The 16,626-nt window shown below is 33.0% G+C and overlaps 1 protein-coding gene across 1 annotated transcript; it reads left to right on the top strand.

The window, feature by feature from the left end:
• Positions 1–6,505: 6,505 nt before the first annotated feature.
• LOC132718449 (CUB and sushi domain-containing protein 1-like) lies at positions 6,506–13,372 on the top strand. Its single transcript, XM_060702148.1, has 7 exons — positions 6,506–7,207; positions 7,635–7,698; positions 9,333–9,506; positions 10,901–11,074; positions 11,337–11,504; positions 11,977–12,153; positions 12,752–13,372. The coding sequence occupies exons 1-7, from the start codon at positions 6,902–6,904 to the stop codon at positions 12,976–12,978; spliced, it is 1,290 nt and encodes a 429-aa protein (XP_060558131.1). The 5' UTR covers positions 6,506–6,901; the 3' UTR covers positions 12,979–13,372.
• Positions 13,373–16,626: the final 3,254 nt, after the last annotated feature.

The raw sequence follows: 16,626 nt of genomic DNA, 5'->3' as shown, positions 1-16,626 counted from the left end.
CACTAATTCCGCGTCATCACTTATTTAACGGTAATGGCATATTTTCATGTGACCAGTGATAAAATTGGTCAGAATTGACATATTTTATTCATACATCTTTACAACAAAATTTTTGTGCAAAATATTTTAAATCTCTAGATTTTAACGTAAAAGAGAACAACATTTTACAAATTCTTCAAAAAGCAACAACATTCCGTTAAATTTGTGCGTATGTCTGAAACAATCGTCATTTTCTGAATGTTCTGTTTGTTGTAAAAATAAATTTTGAGTAACAAAGTAAGGAAAATTTTAATATTTAAAATCAAGCAAAATAACATGTAGAAATTTTAACTGAACATGAAAAAACTGAAATGTAACACCATTACCGCGATTTAAATGATGACATACTGTTTTCAAAATGGCCGACATATGGTCTACATTTGGTCCATTTGAATTAACTTTGACTAAATAAACTGTTGTTTCCTTGTGCCATACATCAGAAAATACCTATATGTTAAAGATTATGACAATTTTTGTACCATAAGTTTCATTTGTTGTTTTCTTTCTGGTTTCAAAGCGTTAAGTACCGTGGACTAAGAGGAGCACAGTATAGTAGGCTTTTTACCTTTCTATAACTATAATTTTGATAGTGGATTTTTTTTCATAATTTTATCGGTGGTTTTGTATTTGGTACCTTATAGTAAGCCTTAGAGAGTTGAATATTTTTTTCAGGGTTATAGTAGGGGTCCAGGGGCAGATAAGGGTCGGGTGTCCAAACACTGATACTGCCACCTGTGAATATAGCGTTTTACATGTAAAGAAATCAATGTAATAATTTATTTAGACGAAATATCACTTCCCTTTTACATAAAAAAGGACATGCTCTCTTTTTGATTTGGAACTGTTAATATAACAGTATCACAATGCTCAAAATTTGCAACCATCAATTTTATATTGCCCATGACAAATTAGATATCATACTTTAAAGCGAACAGTGGTTAGATTCAGTAACTAGGGTGGCATATACGTGATATTTCCAGTATTATTTTATCTTATGGCCACAACTTATTATGTTGTGTCCACCACATATTATCTTATGGCTACAACTTATTATTTTGTGTCCACGACATATTATCTTGTGGCCACAACTTTTTATGTTGTGTTCACGACATATTATCTTATGGCCACAACTTATTATGTTGTGTCCACGACATATTATCTTGTGGCAACAACTTATTATGTTGTGACCACGACATATTATCTAATGGCCGCAACTTATTATGTTGTGTCCACGACATACGTGTATTATCTTGTGGCAACAACTTATCATCTTGAGGCCTCAATATATTAACTTGTGACCACAACTTTTTATCTTGAGGCCTATATATTTTATCTTGTAGCCTCAAGATATTATTTTGTGACCACGACTTATTATCTTGAGGCCTAATGTATTAACTTATTAATCTTGAGGCCAAGATATACCATCTTGTAGCCTCAAGATATTATCTTGTGACCACAACTTACTATCTTGAGGTCACGACCTATTATGTTGTGGCCACGACTTATTATTTGGTGGTCATAACTTATTATCTTGAGGCCTTAATATATTAACTTGTGACCACAACTTTTATCTTGAGACCTAGATATTTTATCTTGTAGCCTCAAGATATTAACTTGTGGCCACGACTTATTATCTTATGGTCACAACTTATTATCTTGAGGCATCAATATATTAACTTGTGACCACAACTTCTTATCTTGAGGCCTAAATATACTATTTTGTAGCCTCAAGATATTAATCTTGTGACCACAACTTATAATCTTGAGGTCGCGACTTAAAACCTTGTGGCCACAACTTATTATTTTGAGGCCACGACTTATTTAAACCTTTGAAACTGATACATTGACATAAACAAAGTTATATATTAATGAAATGTTCATGACTTCATTTAGCCTTTTTTCAGTCTACAAAATCTGCGTAACCAAAAAATTTTATCAAATTAAAAAAAAAAAATATCTCTTGAACTGAAATACACTCAAAACCAACAGTGTTTAACCATATTTTTGTGCAAATGATAAGCTTCATAATGATCTACACATTTATTGCTGATAAATACGGAATGCCGTTAGGGCCATTGCCTATTAATGTGTTGATCTGAAACGCGATAGTCGATAGTACGATGGTGAAAACGCGAAATCACGAAACTACGATGGTGAAAACGCGAAAGTACGATGATGAAAACGCGAAAGAACGATGATGAAAACGCGACAGTACGATACTACGATGATGAAAACGCGATAAACTATCGTGTTTTCACCATCGTACTGTCGCGTTTTCACCATCGTAGTTTCGTGATTTCGCGTTTTCATCATCGTACTGTCGTGTTTTCATCATCGTACTATCGCGTTTTCACCATCGTACTGTCGTGTTTTCATCATCGTACTATCGCGTTTTCATCATCGTACTATCGCGTTTTCATCATCGTACTATCGTGTTTTCACCATCGTAGTTTCGTGATTTCGTGTTTTCACCATCGTACTATCGACTATCGCGTTTCAGATTAACACATTCATAGGCGATGGCCCTAACGGCATTCCAGAATGCCGTTAGGGCCATTGCCTATGAATGGTTTGACCTGAAACGCGATACTCGACAGTACGATGATGAAAACGCGAAATCACGAAACTACGATGGTGAAAACGCGACAGTACGATGGTGAAAACACGATAGTTTATCGCGTTTTCATCATCGTAGTATCGTACTGTCGCGTTTTCATCATCGTACTATCGCGTTTTCATCATCGTACTTTCGCGTTTTCACCATCGTAGTTTCGTGATTTCGCGTTTTCACCATCGTATTATCGACTATCGCGTTTCAGATCAACACATTCATATGCGATGGCCCTAACGGCATTCCGTAGTTAAAATACGCTAAAACGTTCCACAAGAAACACACTGGCAGTAACAAAAGTTATAAGAACTATAGGACATCTTCAGAGTTATCACAAGAACTCCTTAACATTTGAAAAATATTATATATTTATAAGCCTGAACTTTACGTTTGCAACATTCTATTATAATTAGGTAATTATGTATATGTCAACGAAGAAAATCACAAATGAAAAGATAAATATGTACGAATGAGCAAGTAATTTTGAAATTTTACTCAAAACTACCAGATTTTGAACAAGAGACGAATGGATTATAAAGTGTTTTTTTTTTACACATAATATAATATGTAAGGCATGCTTAATCATCAAAGTTTAATTTGCACCTAAAAATTCACATTTAAAAATAAAAAATATCATTTTATGTGTGTTTCTCGAATATACAAAAAAGTTTACCGATGAAACAAACATACATTGTGATAGTTCTGGAACTTGGAACTATACACAATAATTGATATGTAAACGAAGATTTCTACATGACCATTATTTTATATACTAGTATATATAAAATACAGTAGAAAAATCTTATAGAGAATTCTTCTTTTTTTATACAAAACACACATAAATTAGCAGTTTAAACGCATTTTACATGGACAAGAACTTTTACTCTGTCCAGTTTTTTGTTAAAATCTATAAATGCACATGAACATGGTATTTAAAAGTGCGTTTGTATCTAAGGTGAACCGGAAAAGGACACTTTCCCACGGAAATCATAATGTGCAAGGTTATTTTAAGTCCATCAATAGGAATCATCCAGAAACGTTATCACCAATAAATTTATAGTGTCTCTTTTTTAAGTTGAATTGTACTTTTAAAAATGTATTAATTTTAAAAGTACATATTTGGTACTAACACAGTATGATAAACATTTGACATAATTCATCGTTTTAAGTTTCAAGGCCGTTTCCTTCTGAATATCTCCAATTGACCTTTTAAAATGTTCTCGTTTTTAAATTTTGCTGATAAAGAACAAGCATATTTATTCATTTATTGTTGTTACTATTCAAAGTGTTATAATTCTGAAATGATGAAGTATAAAGGGAAATATTTTCAACGAATGTGTTAAACGCAATGAACATTGTCTTACACAAGTATAAAGTAATACTCATCAAACATGTCAGTACATATATCCACTTTTATTAGGATTACAAAATGTACCAAAAACCAAAACCAACATAGTGCGTTTGCGACCAGCATGGATCCACACCAGTCTGCGCATCCGTGCAGTCTGATCAGGATCCATGCTGTTCGCTATCAGTTTCTCTACTTGTAATAGGGTTTGTAGGTGAACAGCATGGATCCTGATCAGAATGCACGGATGCGCAGGCTGGTCTGGATCCATGCTGGTCGCAAACGCACTATGTTGGTTTTGTCATGGCGCGGCTCATATATAGTTTTGCTCTTTTCTTTTTTTATATCTTATGTTGTGCTGTCGAAAAACAAAGCAATTACAAAAAATGGATAAATATGCATGCTATTTACTTTTAAAGTTGTTATTTCTATTTAGAAGACCACTAGTTAAAATATGTTTGAAATTTCAAATATGTTAAGTTACAAATATTTAATGTGTCAAATTAATTATTATGTAACCGTAAGAGTGAATGTGGCTTTTCCTCTTTGTCCAATCAATTGTGCTAAAAGTCTTGTTATTTTTAGGTGATAATGTCAAAATAGCCATTGAAAGAGCTTTCAATGCTATTATTATAACATTGTCCGATTCAAGTTTTAATTTTTTTATTTCAAATCTCGGAAGGACACAGAGTGCAATGTACTTTACTCGGCAAACAGAATAAAAGCTCTTGTAAAGGAAAAAATCACATGACGTCATAACATTTATTCATATCCGGTAAACAGTGGCAGGTTACTCTGTTAAAGTTGATTTGAAATAAAACTAAAAAGTACGTTTATTTTTAAGTTGTAATCTTTTGCCAATATTTGCATTCGATATTATAACCTACACGCTAAAATGTCCATTTTCTAGTTGATTTCTAGGCTAAATAACCTTCGATATTTTACAACATAGTGTGTGTACTTTTCGTGTTTATTTTTCAACTTATTTGAATGAATTCAAATGCGGTAACACACAAAAGCTCTCATTATTATTGTTTTGAATAATAATAATAATAATAATAATAATAATAATAACTTTATTTAACGAAGGTAACACATTAAGACATCATTTAGTAAATATGGTACTTTCAACGAATATGTAGGATTAATACATAGACTGTGTCAAACCAAGATACATTAATACATGTTGTCATGATCTAATATTACCCTGCTAATGGATCACATTCACCCGTTTATTCCCCGTTTATTTCTTTATCCGTTGATATTATATAATGTATTCGAAAAACCAGACAACAGTTCAATACGTCGACAACAGTTATACTTTGTCTATAAAGAAAAATGTTGATGTATTACGGGAGTCGGTGGAAATGACCTGTGAGGATCAGTCCGGATGTTTACATCTTTCTTGGCAAAATTCTAAAGTCTTTAATCATCTTAATGATAATTCTAGAACGAAATCCTGACTCTATTTAAGCTTTACTTAAAATTTACTTAGAATATAGATTTACTATGACAACAATTATATGACGCGATGAATCATTTGCAAAATAAGTCACACTCCTTTTTTCTAGTTTTAGTAAATTATTTCAACCTTCATGCTCCATTTACTTAATCATTTTATCATGTATTAGTCCAAACTGTGACTTCATACATGTTAATACTGTAGAGATATAAGTTATTAAAGATGGCATGTCTTTGAAATTTTAGTTACGATATTAAAAGTTAGTTGAGATTAGTTGGAAATATATGGATATCAAGTACAGGTAACTCTTTAAACGATCAAACAATTGCAAAAATTTTGCCAATCATTAATTTAAGAATATCTTAATAAATAAACGAATAAATATAAATAAATAAATAAATAAATAAATAACCCTCTACCCCCAAAAAACAAACAAAAAAACAAACAAACAACAACAAACAACTTCATCCACAGTTATTTATCCATCGTCATATGAAATAAAGATTTCTAGCGTCTGCGGGACATGACCTGAAATTTCTGCTACTTATTACCTCATATTACCTCAAGGTATTTCAACCATATACAATAGATATATATTTGCTAAAAAGATTTATTGTAGTTGCTCAGTTACGCCATGCCGTTCTTGTGCTTATTCGCGTAAAATTTAGAAAAGCGAAAACACGAAAGAACGAAAATGACTGACTCAGTATGTTTTGCCTTCTCGATGAAAATCGCAAAATGGCAACAATAGAATGGCGACAAAACAACACAAAAATGAAAAGCGTCGTGGTCTTGCATTGCATCGACAGAAACGCGACAATGCAAAGCACGGCAAACTTTGCTGTCTCTTCGTAGTTTCGCTTTTTAGCACTGTCGAATTTTCTTTCTTTTTTTGCATTGTATATTCGCATTTTCGCATTGTTGCATTTTCATCGTTTCGGTTATACAAGTGAAAGCACATAATAAAAATATAAATTTATAGCAACGGAGATTTCGTTTTACATATCAAACAACTTTCTGGTTATCGACATGGTTCACATCAGCCACTATAGCTTTGGGTTAAAGTGGCAAGCAAATGGAACAATAGCTTGTAAATAGCTTGTACAATATACCGGAAGGTTTGTAATACACCTTGTCACATTTTTCTTTAAATGTTTGTGTTAGTCGTAGGAAAATATTATTTGAACAGTGTAGTAAAGTAAATATAACAGAAAGCTCTTAATGTCATTCAGGAAAAGTCAACAGGACTGCATTATTTTCAACTTTCAACTTTAACTGATTTTAAGTGCACCCCCTTCCCGATTACTTTAACAACGAATAATTTACTCTACAGTGTTATTGACTCGTCCAGGAAAATCGAAAATAGAGACAGAAACAAGTTGACAAAAAAATTTAAACAAATCAGGATATTAGATACCACTATAATATCTAAGAGGACGTCATGCATAGTTTTGATATAATAAATATTATTTTCCTTGTATTGATCTCAAATCAAATAAGCGTGATTTGTGCAATATCATTTACAAATTGGAATTATTTCTTGCCAGATAAATTACCATTAAAAACAATTGTTGGAATTTCATTACACGACTGTATTCCTGAATGTGGGAAACGACAAGGCTGTGAATACGTTGGGTACAATAGGTATACAAATATGTGCCAACTGTACCCAAGTTCGGATACATTTTCTCGGATACAAAATCGAGCAGGCATCGTTATTGGGAAACAAGATATTGATAATACGCTTGTAAGATCAGTTAGTTTTTTTAGAATAATATAAATTATAAACTGTATAAAACATGTCTTGTTTCTGGATTCTGTTCCAGAAATAACTTTTTTTTTTCTATCAAATATAACTGCCAGATTTTCACTTTTAAACAGCGACATGACGAATTACATCAGATAGATTATGGTCAATTAAATTGTCATTGCGTTAGAATGCAAGTGTCTTGCTCAGAACTCGAATCTATGATGGTTAGGGACAAAAACACAGGTTTAGGTTTAATTTTGAATATGATAACTGAGACGACAATAATAAATTTCATTCAATTAATTAAACAAACAAACAGAGAATTATAAAATAATATGTCCTTTAAAGATTGACAAATATGTATATTTTCTTTTATATGTTTCACATAAATTTCATTAATTTCCCCGTTTATAATCTTATTAAGGTACCTAATGACTGTACATGTAACGAGGATCAAGTTTGCGATGCCGGCACGTGCTCAAATAAAGGTAAGGGCAAATAACTCAAATTATCTTAAACATTTTTTTAAAAACGGTTATTAAAACAAGAAGTACATTTAAGAAAGATTCTGGGTACAATAATTGAGCGTTCTAAATGCTAAAGCGATGACACCACAGTTACACAGAGCCATCGGTGATTGATCGGTAGTTTTTTTAGCCAAATTATGTAGTGAACCGATGACAACGTATTTAACACCGATATCACCTATTGGTCACCTGTTTTCCACCTATCAACTGCTATTGGGAAAAGATAAGTTTCATCGGTGATAAATTACCGATTGGGATTTTTAACATGTTTAAAATTCTCAATCGGTGAAAATGTTTTACAAATAACCGACAGCAACCTATATGCAAGCTCTTAATCACCGATATCGCCGATTGGACAAAGATAACCAAATATTAATCACCGGCCATATCTGACGGAAAGTGTTTAACCACTGATGACAAGCTATCAAACACCGATTAATCAGCGTTGCGCCCGATTTAGCTCCGATTTACAAACGATGAAAACCGATAGTATTTCAGCATTTTAATCATCGACCCAACCCCGTTTGAGTTTGCTTTCTCTTACCGATGGCCGTTTACACAGAAAACCAGAAAAAAAATCACGCATGACAACCGATCAAAACAGCGAGTAAATTAAAATTAAATGACCGATTTGGGACCGACCGTCTGTGTAACTTGCCCCTGACATAACACACAGATTACCTGTACGGCATAAAGCCAGTAAAATTTACTAGAAGTCTAGTTTACAGATGACCTCACTCATATTTACACATTGATTAATAAAATTGATTAATATTTCATGTTAATATCAGTGTTTTGATTTAAATACAAACTGTCTTCTATCAATCATATCACATGTCAATGGACAGCAACAACATGTTATCATTTTATACATGCTTATTCAAAAATGAAAATAATGGCGTTAAATGCGTTTAAAGTACCAACGACGTAGTGGCAAACATTGACGTCAATATGAAAATATTGAAGAAGTGTCATTATAACCTTTTACCAATCACGAGCATATTTTATACGAGCTTTGTTTTATTTTAGAAAGTCTTAAAGGTTTCAGAAATATTTACAGGTTAATAAGCTGTCAGAATCGTAAAGGATCCTGATAAAATTGTATTAAGACAAATAATTAGACTTCAATATAAAATAAAATTTGTTACATAATTTTCCATTGAATAGACAGAGTAATAGATAATGTAGGATGTGGTTTCAATACTTTTATATACGACATAAATATCTCACCCATATAGTCCTCGTGAAATGATCAACGAAAGTGGAACTGATTAAACTTAGAAATCAATGTTTAGACCTGCCAAAATAATGTGAAAAAGTACTTGGTGTTTTCTAAATTGAATAACCAAAGTCACATCAACTACCAAAAGGAAAGTAACACTACCTTTTGAACCTGTGAAACAATAGCGTAAAACATTGAATTTTTCTGATTAATTTATTTTCTCCGACAAAATGAAACTACCTGTATGTCTTGATGAACGACACGGAAACCGTATGCCCCAAATTATTTTTGTGGTTTGCATAGTGAATGATTAACCATTTTCATAAGATTTTTAAAGAACGCAAACAATGAAAACTGTTTCTTCCGCTTACAGAATGCCACCAGCTTTCAATTAACAATGTTGGATTTCTCGGTAATGAAAATGATGTAGGATCTCGACTGGTAGTTTACTGTGGATTTGGGTTTATAGAAGCAAGCAACGTTTCCTCGATTCAATGTAGGACGTCTGGCGACTGGAGTCATACCCCGTCATGTATTTCTACAACCGGTGAGCTGCAGTTGTATTTTCTTTGAATGAACACACACAATAAACAACAAAAACATCAACAACATAACAAAACAATTACAACAACAAAAACAAAGAGTAAAAACCAATAAAACAAACATCATCATCAACAACAACAACAACAAAAAACAGCAACAACAAAACAAAAATAAAGCAACAAACAAACAAAAAAAATCATACGGAAGAATTTGTTTAAGTGGAAATCTTTTAACAATCATAGGCACTATTATGTTCTCAATTGCTCAAACACTACAATTGAATTAAGCTTTTATAGTCTTTACTGCATAGTTTTTCATGCCAGACCTGTATATTTTTTGAATGCTGTAGGTTTGACAAGACTGGCTTATTTCATCTTTTAACAATCATAGGCACTATTATGTTCTCAATTGCTCAAACACTACAATTGAATTAAGCTTTTATAGTCTTTACTGCATTAGTTTTTGACAACACTAATTATTCAATGTAGTATGAGACGATATACTAAACGTTTCCTGTATGTCTGCATTGAATTCCACAGATGATAAGTAATATTTTGTGTGAAGCAGAACAATTTCAACTAATCATTACATATTTTTTGAATGAGGTCAAAGAGAATGCATTACCGCACATGACAAAATATTGTGAGTACGTTTGTAATAGAGCTCCGCCGATAATACAGAGTTATAATATATACACGTTTTATGCCAAGATTGTTACTCTTATGTGTGAATCATTAATGCAAAGTTTATTTATGTCATATATTTAAATTTCTTTATGTCATTTATGTCTAGACAGTTAATCCCATGTTTATTAAGTATTTTATTGTCTTTATATCATAAATATGATGCTCAAATGAAGATTTATCAATATTGTAAGTTCCAAAAAGCATTATTTATGAAGATATTACGAATTTACATATCATGTTAATAAGGAGAGGTAATTTAAAATTTATTTTCTATAAAGTCTAGTCAAAGATTTCAATAAGAAATGAATGCATATATTTTAATGATTGCTTTTAATGTGGACAAATGTTTGCAGTACATATATTTTACACATTATTCGATGTTTGAAAATTGTTTTAGAAGCATAATTATATACATATATAAAAATAACTTAAGTGTGGTAACAACCTTAATTACAACATACAGGATCTTTAAAAGCATGTTGTTTAAGGATTTTTAAATTTATGTCTAGTCCAATAATAAAATAACAAAGTGGTATTACAACATAATATGTTTCGTAGCTATTGCAATTTAAATTTTACTTCGATCCAGTGTAATTTTCCCGCCAATGTTACTTACATATGGCTCATGCAAAGAAGACTATTCAAACAAATTCTGACCATATTAGCATGTGTTATACATCTAGAAATCACAACGGTTATGTATATATTTCAGTTTGTACCGACATATCTACGTTGAACGGAAACTTAATTGGAACCGGAAATGACGTCGGCGCTGTAAGAACAGTAGTTTGTAACACGGGATATGAGGAACGATCGAACATTACGACGATAACCTGTGAAATTTCGGGCAACTGGAGTTATAACCCCATATGCAATGTTATAAATGGTGATAATAATTTAATTTCTTCGGATTAATAAATTTCCATTTTAAATCAAACTGAAGAACCCCCCCCCCCACAAATGTCCCACGATTCCCGGTACTAGTGAATCAATTCTGATAAAACCATTACATTTTTGAATATTGTTGTAACATTATGTTCTCTTCATATTGCTACCTGGTTTGCTATAAGCGGCACTTTCATTTTTTGCCACATTGCTAGCTATATTTTCTATTTTAAAAAGTAACAAAGACACCTTTCTTACTTCAGTTTGCAGCAATTTTACACTATTGAATGGATATTTTACCGGAACTGGGTACAACGTTGGAGCGTCGCGGGCAATAGTTTGTAACACAGGTTTCCAGGAAGCATCAGGTGTGAAAACAATCACATGTGAAAGTGAGGGCAGGTGGTCCTATATCCCAGAATGCAAGCTAAGTATGTTATAACTCAAACAAAACCTTAGTTTCAAGTGTTTTAATTGGATATAAGAAGTTAAACTGAAATTGTTAACACAGAATCTGAGTTGCTTATTTATATCCATTTTTATTGGTTCACAAGCTCTATACATGTACATGTACTAGTATATGATATTTTATAATTAATATACAAGGTGCTGTCAATATATGAAGTAATATTCTTTTTTTAATTAAAATAGTCCTTTTATGCTCCAGTCATTTTTTGCCGGTCAGACGGACAGCAGAACGCACGTCCGGACGGACAACGCCTTCGACGGGGGATAAAAAGATAATTGTTCATAGTTATTTAAATAAAAACAACATATGAAAATGCATTCAAATTTGATTAAAATAAAAGCAAATTTTATAAAAACGTTCAAAACGTCCATTAAGGAAGCTTTCAGTCTAGGAGAGTATTTTTAGTTACATTATTATTTTATGCTCACTTACAGACTGTCCATCATCTGACGGCTACTACAGAGATGGTTTCGCTGTAAACATTTTCTTAACCGCATCCTTTACACGAGATGAAGCGGTTTCAAAATGTTCCTCTAAGGGCGGTAAACTAGTGAAAATTGACAAAGGGTGGAAAATGGAGTTTTTAAATGAAATTCTGACAGCTTGTTCAGGTAAACGTAAATTCTTTATATGATAAACGATTTAATTTTCTTTCTAATATATAAAATCTTTCTAATATTGGTACGTCAATGGCCCTTTTAATAACGTGTTTGAATTTTGGTACGTTGAAGCGAGGATCGACTGCTTTTTGTGAGTTTTAAACATGGTTGACTATTTGTTTGTTTATTTGTTTTGTTCGATTTTAAGTAATATTGACGTTATAAAGGCCATATAGCAATATTCCAGGTTTACTGGTGGAGAGGAAGACCTCATACGCGCTAATCGAACAATATTCCAGTCACGAGCGAAATCAATAGAACCGCCAGTCTTTTCGTAAACTAGCTGGATAGATGTTGTTCAAATAAGACGTGTAGCATACTTGCGGCCATCTCACTGCAATTTGATCAAATTAATTTCAGTCCATGCATAATGAAAAAAATAAATCCACCTAATAAGGAACGTTCATAGAACGCTGTCACGACATAACACAACCACACCAACCAGGTACTAAGAAGGCACTTAACATTAACCGGTACATTTTATAGCTTTTAAGATATGGTTATAAATGACATAGGAGGAGATAAACATATTTATGATTTTTTATTTTAGCATATTCGGGTTGTGATGATTACTGGACGGACGGGAGACCCGTCAATGGGAAGTACAGGTTTGCTGATAACACCCTGGTGCCGATGACTGAGAATGTATTCTGGTTCAAAGACAAACCGGATGATTATGAAAATAAAGATTGTGCTAGGTTAACGAAAGAAAATGGCGAATATTTATTCGATGACAGAGACTGTACGAAACTGATGAATTATATTTGTGAATATTGAAGTATATTTTCAAGCGTTATTTAAGATGTAACTTAGTCTAACGTTTATTCCTTTAGGTTCCATTATAAGAGTTAAAATGTCACATAACACAAAAATTCCGAAAAAAAGCCCGCGGTTGCCATTACGGGACGATCATCGTTGACATAATTCAATGTGATCTTATTATCTAAGCGAAAACCATCATTATTTGTTTCCTACAATCCCAGTGATCTTTCAAATAAATTTGATGTAAACAATATCGAACGTTCCTTTTTTCGTCTTAAACTCTTTCTGTGTTTTGTTTCAAGATTCTTGTATCTTTATAAGGCATCATATCACAATCAATGCTGAAAGCATGACAAGAGGTCAGCTTCAGCAGCTGACGAAGATGGGACAATATCTGATCACGGTGGTGGTGACATTTTAGACAATACTAAAGTACTAGTATATGTTCAATAAAATCCATTAAACGAAAAAAGTAGCCAGAACTGTGTTACTGTTGCTTATGTTTGTTTATTTTTTATTTATTTATCATTATCATGTTTTCTAAATTCCTCATGCATTTAAGACGTAAAACGGTGAGCTAAACGTTTGACCTTTGAGAAAAATAAAGGTGAATAAGAATGAGACTGACGAACTCGAACACAATACTCGTAGGAAAATGTATGCGTATTCAGTCTGTATATTGAAAAGGACAACTCTTTGGCTAAAATATGAAAACAAAGATCAAAAAGGAAGGGTAGCATTGAGTGAACGCAACGCCCAGCACAATCCAGCATCATAAGACCATCGGCAAAGAGCCAAGCAGGATACAAGATACAAATAGGAGAGCAAATCGCGGACGGGGATTAAAGCGCTTAACGTCATGACAGCTTGATATGATGCCGCGTCTGATAGCATTGGGAAAGCGCGGCCAGACTGGCTTGCAGGTTCTAGATTGACGGAAGTTCAAGTGTACCATTCTAGGTATGCCACCGTGAATAAGTTTAAAAGCACAATACCCATGAAACCTGATTAAAGTTCAGATCTATTTATTTCTTACATGTAGTTGAGTGTTTTAGGAGTCGATTTTAATCAGAGAGCAATACCCACTATTGTCCATTCCGTTCGGCGGAAATCAATTTTGAATGACTAAGCTTAGAAATCTCAAAAACATAACTAAACACTGACCCAGTAGCAATTAAAGCAGAACTGCTTTGGCTTCAAAATATGTTGTCACAAACGTATATATGGTGAAAGGAAACACCAAATAGAACCACAGATGGAAGACTCTACAGCAAGTCTAAATGACCATTTCAAGCTAGATATGGAGCCGAACTTCGCTGAATACTGGAATGAGATAACTATGAACAGGGGTGTTTGGAATGCGGTTCATCTGTCACTGTAAATGATAATCTCCAACAGACAGTTTATGATGAATATAAATGAAATTTGAAACAGCGTCAGATTATGAAGCGTGCATATATCAAAAGACCAATTTGGCCAAAGACAAAAAGCAGGCAACATTTCCTAATGGCGATTATACAGTATTCAAGCGAGGAATACTTGGACCACCTAACTAGAACAAGCAGCAAGCGATACAAAAGTCCCCTACCAGTTTAAACATGATGTACTCCAGGAACATTCTCAGGGACAATGGCCATTATATTATGTCATTGTGAAAGTTTAGTTCTTAGTAAAATCTTCAGGATTTGTCTGTATTATCTTAAAGTATCAACTTTCACTGCCGAAAGAAAATTACCATGCCACGTAATGGAACTATTAATGCCATTGCCTGTTGGTAAGAGCGTTGAGTCTTATATTTCTGTACAGAAGATATCCAAACTTATTTAATTGCCTATCGGTAACGATATATTACAAATGGTGTTCTAGCACTTGGCTCCAAAAACATGGTGTCTCTTTTCCTCAAAAATGTATACAATTTATATACAGAAAGAACAAATCGCCAGTTCAAAAAGCGGTCACAACACGCGGGCTACTCGCGGTCATTTCCTTTACGTTAGAGCTTGTGAAAGAAAAAATGTCTTAACTAATCAGCAATCTCCTACTTCATTTGTAGGTGCGTTGCGTTCATTTTACCATATATTATGAAATACAGCAAATAAAGCTAGATATTTAGAAAATTACTTGGTCAAAGATGTATAAGGATAATTTTCTTCCTTCTTACATATAAAATGGTAAGAGTTTGTAATAAAGGCATAAATGTAGACAACCTCGCATGAGCCTTTTTTGATGCCAGAATAAACAAAGAAAATAAATTTAATGGCCATAGTTTTCAAAACCTTCGTTCAATTTAACGATAAATTAAAGAAATATATAAAGAAATATACGTACTTTTATCAGTATTATAGCAAAATTAAGGCCCGAGTGAAAACAATCTGGAAACAAAGTGATCCCTTGGAAGCATTAATCACAACAAAATTACATAACAATTGCAGACTCGGTTTGATTGAGTCTGTACATACTCAACATCCTAAAAATGTAAAGAACAAGATCTGTGAGGCTATAATTGCTTCAGAGGAATGGCACTGCGCTAAGAACAACTAAAGATATAAAAGCATACACACTGTGCCTTAAGCAGTCATTCACAAAATTAAAGGAGGGCCGCCACTTAATTTGCCTAAGGGCTGTATTAAAGACAATTGATCTGAATACAGATTCAAACAATTTCAGTGGGATAGATGATTGCCTGAAGACTGAAATTGGCGGTAAGTGTTGTTTCTTTTATTCTTACTCTATGACTTTTGCAATTTTCTTGAGCATTATTATCTCATTTGTGAAAAGAATATCTTAAGTTTTATTTTTTTATCATCATAAAATAGAAGTTGTTTTAAACTGACACAATACACTGCTGTACAGCGTTGACCCCACTGCTGTACAGCGTTGACCGGAAATAGCCCCACAGCACACAGAAAACCAAAGAAATTTCTTTTTAAGTCTAGTTCACCCAAGATACAGTTTCAACTTCTTTCTCCTTCATAACGTAATCAATTTTTCCATTTCCAACTTAACAGTTTTGTGAAGCTAAATATGTCTGGTTTTATTGCAAGATTTGCTTTTTTCTGCAAATTGAATACATTTGGTTAAATTGGCGATAGATTTTAGTGTATTTGTTGAAAAAAGATGTGGACATTTACCACTAAATAGGGTCATATCAAAATCTGTATTTAATACAAATAAGCTTCCTTCTACTTGTATTTGAGGGGGCCTCCTTCAACTCGAACTGTTTTAGGAAAAAATGTGAAAAACGACATTGTCTTGTGTACAAAGTCTAGCACGGTTGTATAAAACGAGGAGTAGATGGAAAACTGTTGGCGAGTGAACGGGGTGAAGTAGGTAAACAAATGACATTTCTTTAAAAATAAACTAAATAAAGTACCAGAGCATACACGTTAGCTGATGAAGGAATAACGATCAACGTCAGGTACAGGGATCATAAAGTGAAACATTATAATATCTTTCAAAGGATAAAAAATAATTAATTAATTAAGAAACAATATACGTCACACAATTATTAATGGTAGTAAACCTTTTCCGTCCTGTTACACCACTTTAATGCAAGACTTTGAGTTATTAGGAAAATGTAAACTTATTTCATTATAGATTGGTAGAACTTTACAGTAGAACTGTATAATTTGTCTTAAACGATAACAAATCATGTTAGAGTTA

Source organism: Ruditapes philippinarum, unplaced genomic scaffold (assembly GCF_026571515.1).
Source record: "Ruditapes philippinarum isolate M1 unplaced genomic scaffold, ASM2657151v2 ctg1244_1_1_1_1, whole genome shotgun sequence".
Classification (NCBI taxonomy): Eukaryota; Metazoa; Mollusca; class Bivalvia; order Venerida; family Veneridae; genus Ruditapes; species Ruditapes philippinarum.
Note: the sequence above shows the minus strand (reverse complement) of the source record. Positions and strands in the feature narration are given on the sequence as shown.